We start from the raw sequence: 21,116 nt of genomic DNA, 5'->3' as shown, positions 1-21,116 counted from the left end.
TGGTTCCCCATGGTGTGTCAGGGAGATTCCCAAGTAAACGAGTGAATTTCCTATTCATGTGCTTAACAGTCCAACACATCAGTCTCCCCACTATGACCAGAATGAATCCTGGATGTGGTTTTATTTGGCTACCACAAAATACTCTGTAGGAGGCAGCACTCCAATGCACTGATAATCTAGTATGAATTTAAGTAATACTCTGACTTACTTCAAAGTCAGCTGGGGGCATGTGACAATACAAGGGAAGAGCCAAATTACTTCTGTTGGTTGCAACAGAGGAATAAGGCATAATTGTAAAAGACTCTTAATTCTTTCTTGCTAACTGATTCTCTGAGCTGTGCTAGAAACAGCTGGTCATGCAACAAAAAATAACAATCATCATCTTGACAAGCTGTGTGAATATTCATAAAGCATTCAAGAACTACAAACTTCCATTCACTTGCTTTTCAGAAGCTCATTTGCCAAGACAGTGGAAAACACCTCTCTCTGCTTAAATTAACCAACATATTTATCAGTTGTCTGAATTTGCTGCACAAGAAGATTAGCCTGTGTTGATGCTGGAACTCCAGAACAGTACCTCACAGCTACGCTGACCCTGCTACAGAACTGCACGTCACCCAAATGAACTGCACTGCTAAACTAGCCTGAAAAAGCTGGTGGCAGCACAGAAAGATCCCATTAGGGACTTGGAATTCTCAACCAAATTAAATTAGCTTAATAGAATATTCGTGTTCTGCGCAGAGGACTCCAAGCAACACTTAGAAACTCAGCAACTGTAATGCCCACTACGTTGTATGCTTTCCCACTGGGATCTCAGTACACACACACACCCGGGTTTCCCCATCCAGCTCTTCCTTCTACACACTCATCATTCAAATCTAGGCTCATCATGCTTTCAGAAGACCGTGACTATTTACATGCACAAATGAAAGAGGCATTAATTAAAACATTGACTTTTATTTGCATAATTAGTACTAAAAATATTTTTATGGGTTAATTAGACTTTATGCAAATTGGATTGAGAAGATTTAATTTGGGGTTTGATAACCTGACTGTTATAGTTCCGCAATTGCAAATACATTCAGAACTACATGCTGTTCTAAAGCCGTATCTTCCCTTTCAAACTGTTTCCGTTTTCACTTCTGGCAAGCTCAAATGATATATATTTTTCCCTTCCCTTTATTCCCACCTCCCTTCCACTCTCTACTGAAAATCTCACTAACAGCAATGATATCAAGTGGAAATACATTGAATCAGTGAGCTGCTCATCACAAGAGAAATTTCCACACTTTACAAAAGTCTAATAATTTCCCAGGCAGTCCGACTGGGCACAGAATACAAACGTTAAAATCTACTTGTGTTTTCTGTGCCTGAAGACAGTACAAAACGACTTCATGGGAAAGCAATAACAAACCCAGAATCCTCCTGAAGATTTTATGATATTCTTCAATAACCCAGGTGTGAGGCTAATAATAAGCTCAGAGCTCGGGAAGCATTGCTGGGATCTGTACAATGGAAATGCTTTGCGTGGACTAATGTTGGGCAGTGTTGTGAGAATTCATTAAGACGATACCCAGCAAGAAGAAAATAATTTCCACTGAAAGCAGTAATATACGAGTTTACTGTGAGCCATGGAAGACAATCATACTTACTGAAAAAGCACTGCTTTTATGTCTGTGGAACAACTAGAGCAAGTCTCAGTGAAAATATATTGAACATGAAAGCAGGCAATAGTAGGCCAGTTCATACCAGTGCTCCCTGGAGAGCACTGCTGTGCCACTGACAGTTACCAGTGTATGGCTTAGCACAGGAACCTCCAGTTCCGGAAGAACTGTTTGCAAAAGGGGATTCTTCTGTATTATATACAAGACACTAATTACTGAAAGGTTTGAATTATCCTGTACCAATGCTTGAAAATTACAGTGGTTCACTGTGGAAGAATTCACTGCTTGCTTGATGAACCAACCACAGAGGCTGTGATACGTTCACAGAAACAAGGTCAAAACTATCAAGCCAAAAAATGATGTTCAGTAAAAACCTTTAAAATTAAGGATATTCATGCCAAAATGACATTCCCTCACCCCCCCCCAGCATAGGCCTATTCTATTATTTTTTTAATTTAAACTGATGAATTTTATTACCTGGAAACTGAGATGCCCTGTTATAGATCAGCAGATGGTACCATAGTTAACATAAGTGTCTCCAGATTTCCAGGCTACAGGTTTAACAGCTATGAGTAGTGGTGATATAAGCCCTAACTTTTCTGACCAATGAATGGTATCATGGATATGAATGAGTTTAATGTGCCGAGAATACGTAGTTTCATACCTGTTCCTTGAACTTGGTGCTATCCTCTGACAAATAACTGTTGTGGTTGAATGCTTTCCACCATTCCCCACCTCTTGTTTCACGTCCCACTGTCGAGGGTCACTTGTCTTTGCACTGAGAATGTTTACACCTTTCTTCACCTTTGCCCTGTTGGAAACAGCAATTGTAGAATGTTTACAAGAGATTCATTCAGGACTGTGAATTTAATTAATAAGAAAACACTACCACCAAATTTGAAATCTGTACAACTCCATCAGTATGGTTTTGGCAGTCTATATTTTAGGACACATTTGGATGTATTCTAGGATACCGTTATTTAGCAACTGGAGAGAAGTAAAAAATTATGGTTTAGATACTCTGTTCAGCTGTTTCTTGAGATGGGCTCCAAAATGAAATAGTGACAGTCAAAATGAGGTTCCTCATGTTTGGATTTTCAAAAGAATTTCAAAAGAATTACAACTTTGTCAGCAGCTGCAAATTGCTCTTTCTACCATGTAGCTTGACATAGTCAATACCTGGGCTCCTGTTAATTAGGATGGACGTTTTGTATGGCCAAGGTTAGTGGTAAAATACACTGACAGAGGATGAAAGACCATGGCTACAACGCCATTTTGTTAATTAACTACAGTATGGGGCACTAAGTTGAGTGGTTTTCACATATGCTATTATATAAAGCCCATTAAAATAAGAAATTCCATCCCAGGGTAAAGTAGGTTATGTTTAGTGAGAAAAATCAATGTTGTGATTGCACTTAGCACTGGAATTAGGGTACGAACACCCAGAAGATTGAACTTCCTAAATAAATATGCAGAAGCACAATTTGCAACTCTCCCTCTAAAAAGGGCATTGAGTTTTATATAACAAGGTCAATGGACGAATCAGAATTAAGTCAGACAGTACTGAGCCCCATACATTTTTAAATGCAGTCTGCATGCGTAGGCTGCAAATGTTCTCACTTAAATTTTTATTTACTCTAGTGTTTGAGTGCTAGCAAGGAAAAGTCTATTTAACTCCTTACCAAAGATTCCTTGACCTTGTTGTATGCTTGTGATTAAATATTAATTTTTTAAATCAATAGTGCCAACTTTGTACATAAAAACTTCTAAGTTATACTACCTCAATAAACCCTGACACCAAGGACCTGGAGGCCAAATTGCTTGACAGTGTTCTGTATTTACCCACATAATCTATGCAATATATATACATTTACCATGCTTACTTAAGGGAGGCAGGTACAGTGACAATAAACAGAGATGACAAACAGCTGAAGTACTCCAGGTTTCCCCTGCGTGGTTCCCCACTCCAACTGGAACATTCTCCCCTTTGCCATGTCTGCTTATTCACAAGTAGATGGTTGCCCTCACAGAGGCTTTTCTGCACATCTCTACAACCTGCAAGTATCTGCCAGCCATAACTTGTCGGCTTGGACTTCCACCCAAAGTGGAGTCAAAATCTTCCTCTCCAACATCATTCTAGGCAATTATTGTATTTCCTGTGAGCGTCAATATATTTCCTCTGTCACTTTGACTATGCGCTCTCCACGGCAGTAGTAATTAAACCAAAGCCCCAAGTCTGCTGCCCAGTAGCAAAAATCACCCTTTCCTTTTTCTGGATCTAAAAAGACCCTGCTAAGCAAGTCACCTACATATGCACAAAACCTATGGGCAGCAGCTCGTTTATTTGAGTTTGTCTGTGTGCTGAAAGTTAAGCACAGTTTTTGATCTTTTGACAAAAGCAGACCTTGCAATGGAAAGATGAAAGGAAAACCATCATTAAGAACAGCACAGAATACTAGAGGTCAGCTTCAATCCCACACTGGATCTAGGACTCCATCTGAATGGGTTTTTGAAGCTTTAAGAACACATGGCAACCAGAACAGTGAAAGACTTTCTTGCTTGAACTTCTAAGGTTATTAATTCACAGCACAGGAAATCTCTGCCTCAGCTTGTCTCAAAATAACTGTCTCTTTAGATCTCACAAATGGAGAATGAAAACATTTTGCTGGCATGCAGAACAAGCAGCATCTCAAAGACGTAATAGAAAAAGTCTCCAGCAGCTTAACTAGAAATCGTTACTTAATTTTTGTCAAGACCAAGTAAAAATATTTATTTACACAATCTCACAGCAGATGCATTTGTGCAAATGTGCAATTTACAAGCAAATATTTCATTTTCAATTTGAAGCTTTAAGTTGTATACAAAGACTTCTATTTAGTGCCTTATCTTCCTAACATGTCAAACTTAGACATGATGTTTCTAATTAATACACCCTGATCAACTACCGATGAAAATCTAGCTGTTCCATTTCATTGTCCTCAAATTACAAGAAATCTCAGTGGTATTTAGATATAATACTATACAGCTGATAAAGACAGCAACTGAAAGGCAACTGAACCAGCAACAGCCAGAGCTGAAGATGTGACTCATGGCTTCAGGATTCAGTTTTAGTTTGACTAGTTTCCTATTTAAATTTTAATCTCCCATAACTGCTATGGCCATGGCAGGGTTCTGTCACATGCAGCAGTGCTATAGAGAGGGCAGACTGCTGAGTACTCCACACAGCTCTTCACATACTGCTGTATGATTTTGCTGACGTATGATAATCCTAGAGACCATCACCTCTCTTATTCCAGAGAAAGTAATCCTCAAAGCACAGATCCAAGTGGGGCTGCATTGTCTGGGTGTGCTGTGATACAGATAAGTAACCTACCAGAAAAGGAAGAATCTGAAGTTACAGGTAGGCTGACGCCACGTGAAGCTGATTAGGAGCCCCTGGCTGTGCAGGTCTCTCATTCCCTTTAGGCTTGGCACTAACACCCAGCTCAATCATGGGCAAGCTCAGCTGGCAGCATTAGTGGATGAGTTACCTTCCTAGATTGCTCACTGCAAGATCAGATAAGCAGCAACGTCAGTGCCAGGGAAGTGCAGAAGCATGAAGAAAGGGTTGTAAGGGGACCAGGGCAACATCCTCAGCAGCAGCATGTACCTCTTACGTGGGGTTAGCAGCATTGGCAAACCGCACTCCAAAGGAAGTTTCACTGCAGGGTGGGTGGACAAAGCTGCACTGAAGAATAAAAAGCTAAATCAATACTAAATTCCTGTAATCAGTGAGCTCCATAATATCTGGAATAGTTTTCCAGACACTAAACCTTCTGGTTCCTGTTACTGTTTGTTTTCAGAGGGTTTTACTTAGCTCTGCATCCTCTGTGCTCCTCATAAATGCCATGCTATCCTCGGTACGCTGTACTTTGATCTGAGCACAGTCTGGTTTTAGATCAGTGACCACTGCTTTGTACAGTCTCTTCAGCTCACATCTGTTGTCCAAGCTGCTGTGCTGGAAGACTTTTCTTTAGGAAGTATTTGAAAAATAAATATTAGAGACAGATGAAGGTTCAGTCTAAGTGGGAGGATCGGCTCTTCTGCAAGGTAGTCACTGGGTCACAAGAGCTGAGTGTGGGCACACTGTACCTTGCCATGCTGGGTGAGGGAGAGGATGTTGGTGTTAAATCCTCTGCTTTTCCAAACATAAATCCCTTTCTGTTTATATTTGTCAAGTTGGTGTTTCAACTTAACAAATAGTGACCCCTTTTGGTCAGTCTTCTCTGGAGCCTCAACGCTTCTTGCAAGTCTTTCCTAATCCTCACTTAGTTGTCCAGATTAGTAGAAGCTCTTGACATTACTGACTGCAAAGGTCACGCTGTAAGAAATTATTTTACTGAATCTCCCAAAACCCAGGGAGCCTCTCCTGGTGGCCTGTTTCTGGGCTGCACTTTACAGTAAGTTCTCTAACCTTCCCTAGTTCTGCCAAAAAAAATTCAACTTCTTCCTGCCATGATTTAAAATTCACTCCTTTCCTTCTTTGTTCCGAGTAAAGCAAGAGATTAAAGCCAGCTGCAGGAACCCATAAAACCCAGGCAGCAGACTAACCACAGCAATTAAGCAAGATTTGTTTTATTAAGTAAATCTTTTTCCTTTCATCTTTCTATGTGAAATGAGATGCTAGATCTCACTGCAGCTCTGAATGAACAGGACAGACATCTGCCTGGCAAAACAACATTCATTAAAAGCCTCATTGCTAGCCTTAGTTGAGAAGCCAAAAGCAGAACAGAAGAATATGACCTTGTTAGATGTGTTGACCTTTCAAATATGCTCCTTTAATTTGCAAAACATGTGGACAGAGTAAGTGTGATTAAGTGGCTATAGCTCTGCTTAGAGAATGTCGGGATCAGCTCCAGGCTTCCTGCATGACTCCACACAAGTCGTAGCAGTCCTGTTTGCCCCTGTCCTACTCTAGCAAGCAGATTTCCACCAGTGTTTTGTGTGGCCACCCCTTTGCTACAGAGGTTTTCATTTACAAGCCATAAGCACAGGTAAAGCAGCAAAGGAGAGCTTTGTCTCAACTGGGGAATTTAGGTACTAAATTTATTAGGTAATAAATTACTGCTAATAGTAGTATTTCAGATTTGGTTCCCATTTACAAGGCTAGTCCAAAAGGCCATCCATGCAAGAAGTTTGTTTTCTTTGGTTTTAGATTTACAACATGGGCTCATCATTAGTAAAAGCAAAGATCTTGCTCCTCAGAGCATCCTTTCTCCTTCAGGTATTTTCCTTTTTACAGAGTATCCAGAAAAGGCCTTCAGGCAACAGCTTTTGTAAGAAAAAAAAAAAGGGTAAACACCCTTTAAAATGTCGAAACAGCTAATCTCTAGATATTTAGTCCTTGCTCTTTGCTCATTCTCCTTTTCCTTTCACTTCTTAGAATGCTGGTCTACTTTAAACAACTTCAAAAAAATGCCATGTCAAAACAAACAAACAAAAAAGGAAGTATTTCTCTTTGAAAATGCAGTAATCAAATCCTTAAAAATCTCCAAACCAGAATGCTTAAGCTTCTTGAATACAGGTGTAATTCTGTAAGCAGCTGAGGCAGATTTCAGTATTTCTGAAACCTTCTCTGTCAGCTGAATTGGACTAAATTCTAACTGCATATTTTAGTGACTTCACTATCCATCAAAATTATATAAATTCCTTCCATTGCCAGTGAGCAATCCTTCAACTCGAAACTGCTCTGGGGCTGTTCTTTTGTACTGTTGCTTACATAACTGAAATTCCCTGAGACCCTAGGAAAATCAGCTGTCTTTTATTTCAATGGGAATAGGTGCTTCATATCCTTTAGGAAGCTTTGAAGAGCTCAGCTGCAAGGCATGAGGCAGATGCTGTCAGCTGTATTTATTTTATTCCCCCCCCCCCAAAAAAAAAAAAAAAAAGAAAAAAATCCAATGTGCTTTGGGATGTTCTAGTGACAGAGCTCTTTGCTTTGGGCTGATTTCTATGATTAACTCTTTGTTAGCATTACTAGTCCTGAGGTGGCAGGTATCCCATTATTTATTTTAAAAGAAAAGGAAAAAAGATGCTTTTTGTGAAGCTTGGATACCGCTATTTTAAGCCAGAGATAGTAATTTAACTACCCAATATATCGCATGGCAAAATTGCTTTCTCCAGCAATGAATGTTAATAGTACTAGTTAAGGGATTGCAGGAAAGGCAGGAAAGGGGGCAGTGGGAAAGGCAGGAGGGAACTGCACAATACAGAGAACTGGATTTGTCTTCCAAGCTCAGAGGAAACCCAATCTGAATTTACAACCTGATAACACTCTGCCTCCAGCAAAGATAAACACTGTAAACTCCTGACGTTCACAGAAGCTGTCACAGAGCTGCTACTGCATTTAACTCCAAGTTCATCCTGCTTTCAGAGAAACAATCATGTTTCAGCCCAGATATTACTAAGGGGTTTTCAAATCCACAGGTTGCGTTGAGTATTTAAACCTGAAGTAGGCTCACAGGAGCTCAAAACATAAGGAGAGTTCTTGCAATGGCTACCAGAAGCTCTACTTGTCCTCTGCCTTGGCTACTACAATTTATGAGGCCACTTAGGTGGCAAAACCACTGTTACTGAGCTCAAGTTATCACAGCAGTAACAAGACAGGAGACAAGATGGTACACGGCAGAAGAAAGCAAAACCATGCACCAAATAACTCTGGTTCAGCATACACCATCCTTTTAACTCCCCAATCCATAGCTTCAGGAATTTCTTTGGACATAGCAGTTGCTACCACCTCCCACAATTTTATATGAAGTATTGAAGGGTTTAGACATTAAATTTTTTTTAAGCTTAAATTCCCAGAGTAATTGGGAAGGAATCCTCACAGCTGTTAAGAAATGGGGATGAGGGAAAACTGAAAGCAGCAGCGTTTTCAATAACGAACCCCATATTTGTTCTTTTTGCAATCCTTAATATTTTTGTAACACTTCATATTAACATCCCAAAGTACAAAAAGCCATTTCCATTAGGAAGGATGGAGACCCCCTTGTGATAAGCACTGTCCAAGTATGGTGCAGAAAGATGTCCCTCTCCTCAGAGTTTACAATATAAGCATTAATCAGCTGAGGGAAACATATAATTTGGGACCACAAAAACACAGGGGACAAGACTACTCTTTTCAATTCCTTTTTCCTTTACCTGTTACTCATGGAATCAGCAAAAAATCTGGGTTCACTAGAAATACAAAGGAAGCTCTTACTGAGAAGACCAAAGTCTTATACTGCCTGAGACATGTTCACAGCAGTGCTTCAGAAGTATTGTACTCCTCATGCTAAGCATTTTAGATACTTAACCTTAACTGACTAGGGTTCAGCCTGAGTTTGCAGTTTTCTTGTGACTTATGACCCCTTCCCTGTCCTTAAGGAGTGAGTAAGTAGAAAGGCTGTTTCATAATTTGAAAGTCAAAATAACCAATGGGTAAAAGTCAAAGATCCATCTCATGGACTCTGCAAGGAATTGAAAGAAGTTGATGCATAATCACATCTAGGAAAAGTCCCTGAAAAGTCTTTGCTATGGGAACAGTATCTGAGTGAACACTCATTTATAAATTCCTTATATGAGGAAACATTGGACAGCATCCTGTCTGCTCTGTTGTCTGTTGAAAAGTGAGTTGGAATAAGCATCTGTCTCACACCAACACATGCTTTCAGAGAGAGACAGAGATGGGTGTTGAGTAAACAAAAAACCTACTAGGTTGAATCCAGAGTGGAGAGTCAGCTGCACATACTAAATACAAGCTCATCGCCTCCACGGATCTATTTTATAGGATCAGAGACACTTTTTAGATAAGTAAATTTTTTGAGATTATATTCTCTACTACATGCAGTTTCAATTATTAAAAAAAAAAATAAAATAAATAATCTCTAAAGTGCTTATTTGTGACATTCCCCCAGCTGGCAGAGCAAAAGCAGTGCCGAGGAAAACACTTACTGATTGCAGTGGTTATTAGGATTATTACTTAGACCCCAAGTGACTTTCCAAAGTAATCTTCCCATGCAGTCCCTTTGTGTTTTTAATCCTATCCACACTCCCTCTTCAGCAGCTGTTATGAATACCATTTTCCAATCAGCCATGCAGCTATGAAGGTTGTGTTTCCTCTTCCCTTAGAGAAATGTAATATTGCTGAGATCAACTGCTAGAAAGTGGAAGGAACAAGTATCCTTAAAACATCAAGAAAGAAAGGAGTCATTCAGTGTCAAATGACTATTTCAAATGTTATTTACTATGCTAGGTATTTGTACAAGCAATGAAAGAAAACACTAATTATCAGGTGGTCTACCTCTGAGATGCAGCACCGTCTCTTTTGTACTCTAATTAGTCTAACTTAAATTGACTCAAGGATGGAGCATTTTACCATTGCCCTGGAGAGAACCCTCTCCAGACAGCAGGGAGTTTTCTGACTCCAGGGGTGCTATAACAACATGTGCTTCCATCCGTTTAGCCCTGCCTCCTCTCCCTCTCTCTTTGAAGTATCAAGCAGCATCAACCGGGCCAACCTCTTAGCATAGATGAGTGCCAAGACTGCAAACAACAAAGCAGAAAGACTGCTAAGATAGATAACTGTAGAATAAAACAAGAATTATGGAAACATGTCTCCTTTACATCCCTGATACCATGACTCCAATATTTGGTAACTGTTCTTGCTTTGCTCATCATAATCCTCACACTTGTACATAGTCACTTTAAGGCACATTAACACTGCTGCTCTTCTCGATTTTGTTTCAGAAAAAGCACACCTTGTGTTATAATCTGCATGCAAGAGTGTGATAGAAATGCTACGAAGATGGTCTAGGGGGATGCAGCACACAGAACTGCTAGCTTTTGTTTGAATTGAGTCTTAATCTAGTAAATGCTGGCAATGATTTGTACTACAGCCTCCAAATTGGGTTCTTTCACGCTTTAAGTTTACCCAGCAATAGCACAAAATCCTTGTGCCCCGAGGCAGTTGCTGGTAGTTTGTGTGCTTAGGTACAGATCTGAAGCCCCTGAGACTTCAGTAAGTCAGAAAAAATACTCCTGATGACTTCAAGGGCCTTGGATCAGATGCACGAAGCACACATGGGTTTCCATGGGGTCACCACCTGGCCTGCCAGAGCCAGCAGGCACTGTCAGCAGGCAGGGCACGTGATGGAAGCTCATGTGGCTCAGGAGCGAGAAAGCAACGCTAATACATTGCGGATAGGATGCAGCTAAGGGAGTTCAAGTAATGTAGAAAACTACTCTCATCCTCCTGCAGCTTCTTTTCCAATTTAAACAAATATTTCTCTTCCCCCCCATCACCCCAGAAGTGACTGAGTAGAGACACAGACATTTTTCTAATCACTAAGAAATACTTCAAAACCTGGTGGGTTTTAATCTTGTACGTGCATGTATACACTTCTGCACAGGTACACACACAGAGTATTCATACACAAACTTTTCTTCTCTCCAATTCATCTTTCCCATGTCTGTCCCTCCACATTTTCTTTCTCTTGGTTTTGTATACCTCTGAATCTCATCCTGTAACACTCCTTTTTCACTTCTCTCACATTTATTTTCACTTTCCTCTTTCATTTAGAAATTTTGACTAAATCAGCTGGGTCACCACTGAGTTGCAGTTCTAATTCCAGTCCATCCATCCCTGCTTTCCTTTAGCTGTATTTAAAGGGCACCCTGAATCTAGTCCTAGATCTTCAGCTTCTTATTTGTCTGACCTTAGTTTGCAATTATGTCACACTATGGTGCAAAAGCATTTATTATATTTTATTCTCCAAAAGAAAAGTAATACCAAAAAAAACCCCACCCCACCACAGTTGTTTTCAATAAGCATGGACTCATGGCCAATTCACTGAGGCTGCCAGATGATAAAAACACAGAGGTTCTCTTTAGACTGGGAACTTTTTGTGTGCAAAAGCATTTTCAAAGTGAATTGAAAAATTTCTTTCAACTCCTACACAATTCCTTAGCAGTATGATTGATGATCACAAAACCTCATGATTACATGTGCTGTCCCTCCTCATCAGTTACCTGCTCCTCTTTGGGACACCCTGTTTCTGGCTTTGGGATACACTGTCAGAAAGCTGACTTGGCTTAATCTGAATAGCTTTGCTTAATGTATCCCAACAAAGGGAGCCCCTTAAAGTTTTTCCACATTAGGTAAGTGGTGTCCAATTCCTGTTATCGAAAACCAGGAATAAATATCAACTATAAGAGAAGTGAGCCTGTCCAGCTGTAGGACTGTTACACCAAAGGATTAGGCACAAGAGCTCAGGCAGCAATTCACTGGAGGTTGCTTTCCCTTTTGTATGTTTGGTTTGTGTTACTCCAGACTCGAGTATCTAATTGTAACAGCAATTACTGCTGCAGAGCATCTCGCATCTCAACCAACTCTGCCTTCTCTGCCCACAGAGGGCTGCCAAAGCCATCTTTAATACTAATTACAGACTATCAAAGAAAGGGCTTTTCCTGTAGAATCTCACTAACAAGAAAGAAAGGGAATAAGAACTGCAATCAAAATAAAAGCATGACTTGACACTTTTTTTAAACAAGGCACTACTTGCCCTTTTCAAAAGGCTGAAAAGTTTTTTTGCATGGAGACACGGTTGCCTTAGGAGTGAGTGGGCAGATCAGAAACCACAGGCCTTCTGTTTATTGCTGTACAGTTACAGGACTAGGTTTTTATATCTTTAATTTGCCAGGCCCATTTAGGTCATTGATATTATCTCAACCACCATTGCTGGACACGCCTAAAGCGCAACAGTTCCCTTGGGCTATCATCACCCATTTCAAGAGGACCTTTTAAGGACCTTTCCCCCCCACAACCCCCCTGAAGCTGAGCCTGCACTCAAGGACAACTGTGGGCTCTTGAAGCCAAAACGAACAGAGTGAAGTCTTGAGAGGTCAACAAACTGCTGAGCTCCTTTGACATATTGCAGGAAACAGCAGGAAGATTCTGGGATGTATCAAAAGAAAACCAGCTGTCGGTGAAAGCCAGGGGCAACAGCTTGTTCCTGGATGCAGATATTAAGGTCATGATATACTTAAAACAAGAAAAAAACCACCCACAAGATAAAATAGATCAATACATTTGTAACTCTCATTGTGTTTCTTCCTTCTCTTTGTGATGATTACAAATCAGCATAAGTCATGTTCCCTTTATCATCTCCTGGGCAGTCTTATTCCCCTCGATGACTCTCCCCAAAAGTCATTTCAATTCATCCAACTTCAGCCAGCTACTAACTGCAGGGATGAAAATCACTTTGTTTCAGTTTGATGCAGCAGAAACGCACTAGACCTAAATAGCATATGACACGGCACAACGCAAGCACCTGATTTAAGGTTGCCCAAGCTTCAGCAGCAACAAAGGATCTGCTTTCTGAAAATGCTGAAGCAGCTACTGCCAGCACTGTCTGTATCAGAATAATAATATTTAAAATGAAACGTTGGGTAAACAAGCACCTGCATGGATAGGTGAACACACACAGAGCATCCCCTGCAATCAGACCTGTCGTGCTGCTACAGAACCTCATCTCCAACCTCCTATGCCATTTCTGTTTGTAGCTAAAGCCAACCCTAGAGACAAGAGTCTTGGGCTGTGGAGATATGGTTAGAAATGTCATGAGTACATTATAATGGTTCAAACAGCAGTCACTAAACAAAAAGAGCTCCCAATATATATAATTAAACATCCTCCTGCCACTCCCTTCTAATTTGGGGGCACCTGATTCATAACTTTCAGATGCTCAGGACTGGCAAAAGTTGCTGCACACTCTTTTTTGGGCCAAAGATCAAAAGGTAGTGTGGGCTTTTAGCGAACCTCTGCTCCATTTCTATGTTATTCTGCAGAGTACTTTGGGAAATATGCAAGAAAAACTTGGTCTACATGCCTCCTCTTGTTATAGTAACAAGCTTGTCATTGTGAGAGATGTTTTAGCACTGTCCCCTATCTGCCAGAAAGCTGATGAGGTTGCTCTGCAGCCACAGAGGGTGATGGTACTAGACTCACACATTACATATGCCAGTCTATTTAATGTCTTAGCAAAGCTCTACCCATCTTCTAAGCCATTCACTTCTTTATTTGCAAGGCCTTAGATAAAACCACTATGAGTTATGGGGTATACAACAACCAAGGATATAGAGAAATGACAAAGTACAATGAGAGGAATATTAATAATATACAGAAGAGGCAATTCTGTGTACTGCGGGAAAGTGTTTCTGCTTCTTACAAAAGGAAGGATTTATCTTCCCCTGATCAGAGGTGACAAAGCTAAAATGTTAATGCTGGAAAAACACAGGGAGAGCAGGAAGAAGCCTGCCAGCAATTTCACTTTGATTTCAGCAGCCCATCATGCAATTGTACATTTATTTTTTTTTTGTGAACAGCAGACACTTTCACACTTGGAGTCTCCCGGGGGAGAGACAAATCACTGTCTCACAGATCTTTCTACAAAATTCCACACATATTTCAGTCAAGCAAGACATCAATGTTCTCGATCTCCTGTCCTTTAGGTCTGACACAGCTCGTGTTACTGACTCTAAAGGGGACAAGACTGGTCATCAGGTACTAAGTCTTCTCTGAGTGACAGAAGTTTAATGCAGACATAATTCAGGGCCAGCTCAGATTCTTCCTTGCTGTGGATGATAATCAGGTCCCGTAAGATTACAGTCCCTTCTCTCCATCTATCACTGGGTCTTCTATTCCCCTGCTCCAGTCCATGTGTCCCTGTGAACTTGCAGCTGGGGATGCTTATTATTAGCTCTCAGCAGTATCTACTATGTCAGAAAATATCACACAAATGCAATTATAATACTTTTTCACCGGAGCTAACTCTCGTGCACCCACCATATGTTCTGCTTTAATGCTCACAATGCTGAGTTTAATGTAAATATAACCATGTCAGTGTGAGCACACTTCCAGCAAACACAGAGGTGATAAGGCAACCCAAATGAGACTGGAAATGGACTACATCATTATTATTATTAGCAGAAAAGGCAACCTCAAGAGAAAAGCTAGAAGCTCTGCTACACTGTCATACTAATGCATTATTGGAGAGTTTATACCCTAAAAGGGTTTGTTAAAGGGAAAAGGAAGGGAAAAATTCACACTATTAATTGCTGGAAAAGCCCTGATTTTGTTTGGACCAAACTACTTAAGTTCCAGATATTACCTGTTTGCACATGGAGCTGAAAAGTTATTCCAAACCCATAGACCTCTTGGTTCTGTCACTGGCAGGGAAAGTGGGTGCTAATTTTCAGCATGGAGAACCACTAGGCTGAATAAATATTAGCAGTACAGTCACACTGTATGGAGCAAAGCTGCCATGCAGTCAATATGCAGAAAGTGGACCAGCCTTGCACTAAACCAGTATTACTAGGTTGTAATACCAATGCTGGTTCACAAGATCATTTGTGACTTTGTTTTATGTCATATGTTGGGAGGTCATATTCCACCTTTTTATGATATTTTAAGGCCATCCTTTCAGAATATAAAAAATAGCAAAAGAAGATGAGACAGACTATTTTAAATGATTAATTATTGTTACTGTGGAAAGTATCCAAAAAATCTCTCAAAATTAACACTGGATTAAGTATTTAAGTTGGGTATGTAAACTGAGGACACCCTCCCTAGCACCAAGTGGACATATCTGAGATACAGGGGTTGGCTACAGGATTGACTTCTTCATCAGCCAGCTGAAACACAGCAACTGAAGTATGCTTTTAGTTGTCATCTAGTTTAGTCTTTCACTACCAACTTACTCTCTCAATCCAATTTTACTAGTTTTTAAGAACCTTTGCTCTCCTAATCCTATTATATTGGTGATTTTAAAAAAAGATTTTGCTGCAATTGATTCAGAAAACAAACACCACCCCTGCCACCTGCTCTTTGCCCCCCTCCAATCGAAATGATGACTTTCCACATTGAGCCCCAAAATCTCTTCAGTACTTCGGAATTTCTTTGAGAATAGATGCACTTTTTTGCCTTTTGCAGCCCTTCTAACTGGAATTTCCCAGTCTCTGTTTGCAAGGGTGGCATTTGGAAGACCAATGACCTATTTTTTCATTTATACCTCTGCTATTCTCAAAGCTTAAGGCCCCAGGATGAATGCATCTTCCCCAGTGCATGCCGGATCCTCTGTTGGCTAATGAAGTTTGTCTAAAGCTTCTGGTAAAAACAAGGACTGCAAGCTGAGCTGCAGTAATACCAAGGGTAATGCAAGGTTCACAAAGGCAATAAATCCATCACGTGAATGGGAGTGGGGAGATTTACTTTTTAGTGATAAGGCAGAGAGTTGAGAACTGGGAGGTTATGAAACCATTACTGGATGGGAAAGGGGCTTAAAAGAACAAAATTGTTGTATTTACACATTTTTTATTTAAACTTTTGCAAATGGAATCGAATGAGGGAAGAAAAGCAGGGGAATAGTATTTTTATTCCCTTAGCTGAATATTCATAGTATATTTTAATTATTAGGATTTGCCCTCTATATAGATGTTAAATGAGGCTTCATAGCAGCAGTAAATAATGTGAACCTTACAAAAATATGAAGTCACCTTGCAGAAGTGGAACGAAGCATGTGAGCTGATCTGTGGCTTCTTTATTGTGATTTCCATATAGGAATGAAAAGGCTGCTTTCACAGACAAGGCTGAGGCCCACGGGCACTCAGTCTGAAAAATAACACCACCTTTTCATTTGTAATCTGAACAAATTTCATGTAGAAGCTATTGATGGAAAATGAACTTAGAACCTCACATTTCTATTTTTCCAGGGTAGAAATGCACTTTAAGTCACAGGCTTTATTAATGGAATAAGTGCATTTGTCTCTTCCAGGCCTGAAAAATAAAGCACTGAGAAGTAACATATGGAATATGCCCTGGGCAAGAGATTTTCTTCTGGTATTGTTGTTTTTCTAATAAAATTTAAATCATGGTATGAGTGCACATGTTCCTGAAAGTGTTTCACAAGGGGTGGCCTAAAAAACAGAGGCATCCAAAAATCACAGACATTTTTTATAATATTGCTAATCTCAACTGTTCAAAACACAATGATCTGGGATCCCTAAACTTATGAGATGTTTCTTTTTATTTCCTTCCAAGTTCTCCACTTTTGAGTCTGTCCTTTCAAGTTAAATGCTTGGGGAAATTTCTCCGGGTTTCCTCTGTAACAAGAGCTCGAAACTTCATTTTATAATGGGAAGTTGCAATCCTCCTGCCATCCCACAACTGCAATAATCACTGAGTGAGATTCCTTCAGAAATTGTAGGAGCTTGCAACATGGATGTTAAAAAGCATGGTGAGTACAGACCTACAATTCTACAAATTAAACTGAACTTGTCTCCAGGTGAGTTAAATAACTGTGAGGAGGTATCACACTGGTTCCTTGGCTATTATCACTGCACAGACAGACAAGTGGACCCCAACCTAGACACATGCATCTTAAGAGAGCCTGTATCAATTTAAAGTTCTCACTAGTACATCTTCAGCCTCTGAACCTCAGCTCTAAGATTCAAAGATACAGAGCTATCGGTACCTTTTCTGCTTTAGGCAGTTCTCTGCCTTAATTTCCCCATGTTCCTATAGGTAGAGTTTCACTACCTGACCTCTGAGCTCTGTTACAGTCTTTCAGTCAGTGTTAGCAAAGAGCTTTAGGGCAGAGGAATGATAAGCATTGTAAGTACAAGGACTACCAAAATGCCTCAGGCACTCAGATTACCTTTATTTTTGAATACCCTTGATGCAAGGTCCTGGACAAGCAACGTGCTTGTCTTATGTTCAGTAAAAATTTATGTTCTTCTGTTCACATCTCAGTATCTACCTAAGCCTAAAACTGAACAAATTTATTCGAGTGAGAAGGACATGACATTCAAGAGGGCTTTTCCTCTTGATAACAGCAGTGCATTGGGTCTGCCTGGCTAAGAAATGCCCAAGCAAATAGCTTAACTTCCATTGAGTCTATTTTGATTTCAAGCTCACAGTGTCAACAGTTCCAAAGGAAAGTGCCTTCCGATTTCTTGTTTCATCAGAATTGCAGCATATCTGTGCAGGTTTTACAAGTTATTCCTAGGTACACTGTTGCACTGATACAAGAGTTTAGTTTTCAAGGTCTGAAAACCTGCATAAAAACGTACTAAGCAGAGGCACCGAGGGCTAGAGTGGCAAAAAGCCTCTGCTCTGAAGAAAGTGGAAAAGACAGGGGTTTGGAACTGTACAAGCCTCAGGAAACAAAGACAGGTTTCATGAAGAAGCACCAGATAAACTATACTGTCATATTTACAATCATTAAGAGAATCCCATCTAGCACCAATAAAGTCCATGCATTATCTAACGCCGAAAAAGAATACTTGTCTGTGCTGATGAATAACCTTTAACAGAACAACGTAATCAACTAATAAGCAAAATAGCTGCAATGGAGGTTTCACTCCTAAAGCTTTCAAAACTCCTGGTTCTAAATAACTACAGAAAAGTTATTCCCCCTGCTTCCAAGACATATCTGTCATGGAACCTATTTGATTTGATGATTCCCATATCCTATTAAGCATCAGGAGCTTGTCTTTATACCATATGTATGTGTGGTATACATAGCACCTTATATAGAACAGTTAGCATCAGCAAACATGTCTTTTGAACTGCAAAGTATATAAAAAAAAATTATATATATTCTGTAAGTGTTTTGGCAGCAAAACATGTTTTGCATAAACTCTAGATTCCATGGGTACATACCACTATGCGAAAGGACCGAAGAATTTCTTCTGAATCTGAAGCAGAAATATAATTAATTAAATGCAGGAGACAATGAACAACAAAATTTAACAAGCCAAGTTACGATTAATGTCCTGTTCCCTTCCAAGAATTTAGGTAATGAATCTGATTTTACACTTCATGTTTTCAACAATGTCTGCAGAGATAAGTAATGAAATGTCCATTACCCTGGCGTAAGATTGACATATTCTCATAAAATGCTTTGTGATTGTATAAACAGCATCGAACAAGGAAAAATCAAGAGCATATAGCACGTATAAAATGTCCACAGACACCTCATTTTTTTCTATTCAGCAGGAAGCAGCAATGCAAGCAGAGAACTGCAGGGTATATTAAGAAGCATTTGTGCATTTCAGCATTTCTGTCTTACCTGGAGGTGCTTGATAAATCCAATGCAGATAAATAAAAAGGAGAGGGAAGGGAGTACAGGGGATCCTTAGTGCTGATGCTGACATTTCATTGCTAAGGTTCTAATTCAAATATGGTCCATATTAATAGGATTTATAGATGATTATCAGAGGTGTCGCACTTGCAGGCAGGAAAAGCATTTTTGTTTATAATCCAAGCCATACTAGCACTGGTTTTGTAGAGGGCAGGCAGCTCAAAATAGTTGAATGACTTACCCAAGGTCACACATTGATTAAATTGAAAATAAAGGAACAGAACTCATAACACCTGATTTCCTTTTAAATGCTGTCTTGTATACCATGAAATCTAATGTTATCAAGCAACTGGTTTGTATATTTAAGTTGGGAGTCTGTCCACTTACAGCAGGAAATATCTCCTGTTTATTGGCCTCTCCAAGCAAAGGTCAAAGAGCTAATAAATGAGAGATAAATGAGAGAGTTAAAGTTAGATCACTTCACTTCAGCTACGAAATGCCTGGGTGAGATACTAGTGGTAAAACTTAAAACTTCCCTTCATCATACTCCACAGCCATGTAAACAGATAAAGGATTCTAGGTCAGAGGGACTTCCCAAACCAACTGTGCAATCCCAGACACAAACAAATAGTGAAAGTTGAGCTTTCCAACAGCTCTATCAGTACAGAATATTTACCTATTTTTTTATTACAACTCATACTGACATTGTAATTTTCTCTTATTCTGCAAGTTACTCAATTTATTAAACTGCCAGTCCTTCATGACACCTGCAGCAACTTTTATAAGACAGAGATTTTTTTTTTTTTTAGCATGTCAACGTCAAATATTTTGTGAATGTAGTTGGATGATGTGTCATTTCCAAACAAGCTTTAGAAATTATGCAATCATTTCCCCTCTCCATTTCAGGGTGGGATAAGCTTAATGAACACTACAGAATTGCACTAGAATAAGTCTAGCTTGTTTCAGATGAGCCTTTAACTCACCTAGAGTGAAATTCACCCCCTTACACACCACCAGCCTGAAACCTATACACCATATAAGTCTCCCAAATAGGATTAAGGGGTTTAAGTAGCACAGCAGCTTTGCATTTTCCATCTAGTTTCTTAATGAATTTTTGCATTAATGGGAGCGAGCATTACAGCTAAGAATACAAGCTTCTCAACAGGGCTGTGTCAAGCCTTTGGAGCAGACAGTTCCAACCACAGAGAATGCATGACCTCTCCAATGCTGAACAGCAAAACGCTGTTTGCTTTTGTGCTGAGACACAATTTGAACTCAGATGCACAGAAGTGAAAATTAAGTGATGAATTTTTCCTACCTTTTCATTATGATAAGGGCTCTTCTAGCTTGTTGGTTTTGAGTTGGTACTCAAAGCCAGTCTTGAACAGCTTACTACTTACTATCCTTTAAACAGATCTAACTTAAAAGCAGTTCTTGACAGCCTTGGCAACCCAGATCACATAAACAAAGGCATTTAAGAGAGAAAAAACCCAACCCAACAGCCCACATTAATTAGCAGATATTTACTCCTTTTAATAAGAAAACACAAAAATCAAAACTGGAAGTCACCCCATCATCACAAACCACGTTAATCTCAGATATCCTGTTGCACAAAAGTTTAAAAACTATATTTCTTGGCACTTTACGAATGCATGTAGGTGGACTTTTATCTCAGGATCTGAACACAGTGCGCAAATATTAGCTAATCAGATTTCTTGCAACTACTATAATATCAGAAGCACTTAGAAGAGAGATAAAGGTAAGGTCAAACCACAGAACCAGGTCTCATGAGACCCGTGTATCAAATAGAGCTCTACCACAGGCTGCCCACACAACCGCTGGACTTTTCCTATGTACCAGCTACATCCCAACATTTTTTCCAGCTCTCATAGGTGGGGTTTTTTGTTCTCTAGTACTATATGCCCAGAGGCACCAGTCACAATCAAAACACTAGACAAACTGGTAGGAGGAGAAAGAAATTTCTACCTGCATGTCAAGGTGACAAGTCCAAAAGACACGGAGTGCTGCATCATGCCCAGAGAGATGAACTGCTTTGTCCAACTTGCCCAAGTCTTCAGGAGAGCTGCAAACTGAACCCTTATTTTGTACATCCTTACCTGCCAACACCAAAAAGTCCAGAATGCCTTGGGATTGCCACACATACACGAGTTACCTGTGCAAATACATACTAAGTCTGGTACAGACAACGTCTGTTGTTGCGTTTGGACAGTGTAAAATCTGCCCACACAGAGTAACTGTCCACCTAGGGTTCATGAAAAGTTATTAGGAACCA

The 21,116-nt window shown here is 39.9% G+C and overlaps 1 protein-coding gene across 1 annotated transcript in view; it reads right to left on the bottom strand.

Annotated features, from left to right (window-relative positions):
* TMEM132C (transmembrane protein 132C) overlaps positions 1-21,116 on the bottom strand; it is a 145,071-nt gene that overhangs the window by 86,274 nt on the left and 37,681 nt on the right. Inside the window, exon 3 of the mRNA XM_010178251.2 lies at positions 2,329-2,475. Coding sequence (XP_010176553.2) covers positions 2,329-2,475 — 147 coding nt within the window. The remainder of the gene's footprint in view (positions 1-2,328; positions 2,476-21,116) is intronic.

This window comes from Antrostomus carolinensis, unplaced genomic scaffold (genome assembly GCF_000700745.2).
Source record: "Antrostomus carolinensis isolate BGI_N321 unplaced genomic scaffold, ASM70074v2 scaffold11361, whole genome shotgun sequence".
Lineage (NCBI taxonomy): Eukaryota > Metazoa > Chordata > Aves > Caprimulgiformes > Caprimulgidae > Antrostomus > Antrostomus carolinensis.
The sequence above is the reverse complement of the archived record's forward strand: the minus strand, read 5'-3'. Positions and strand labels throughout refer to the sequence as shown.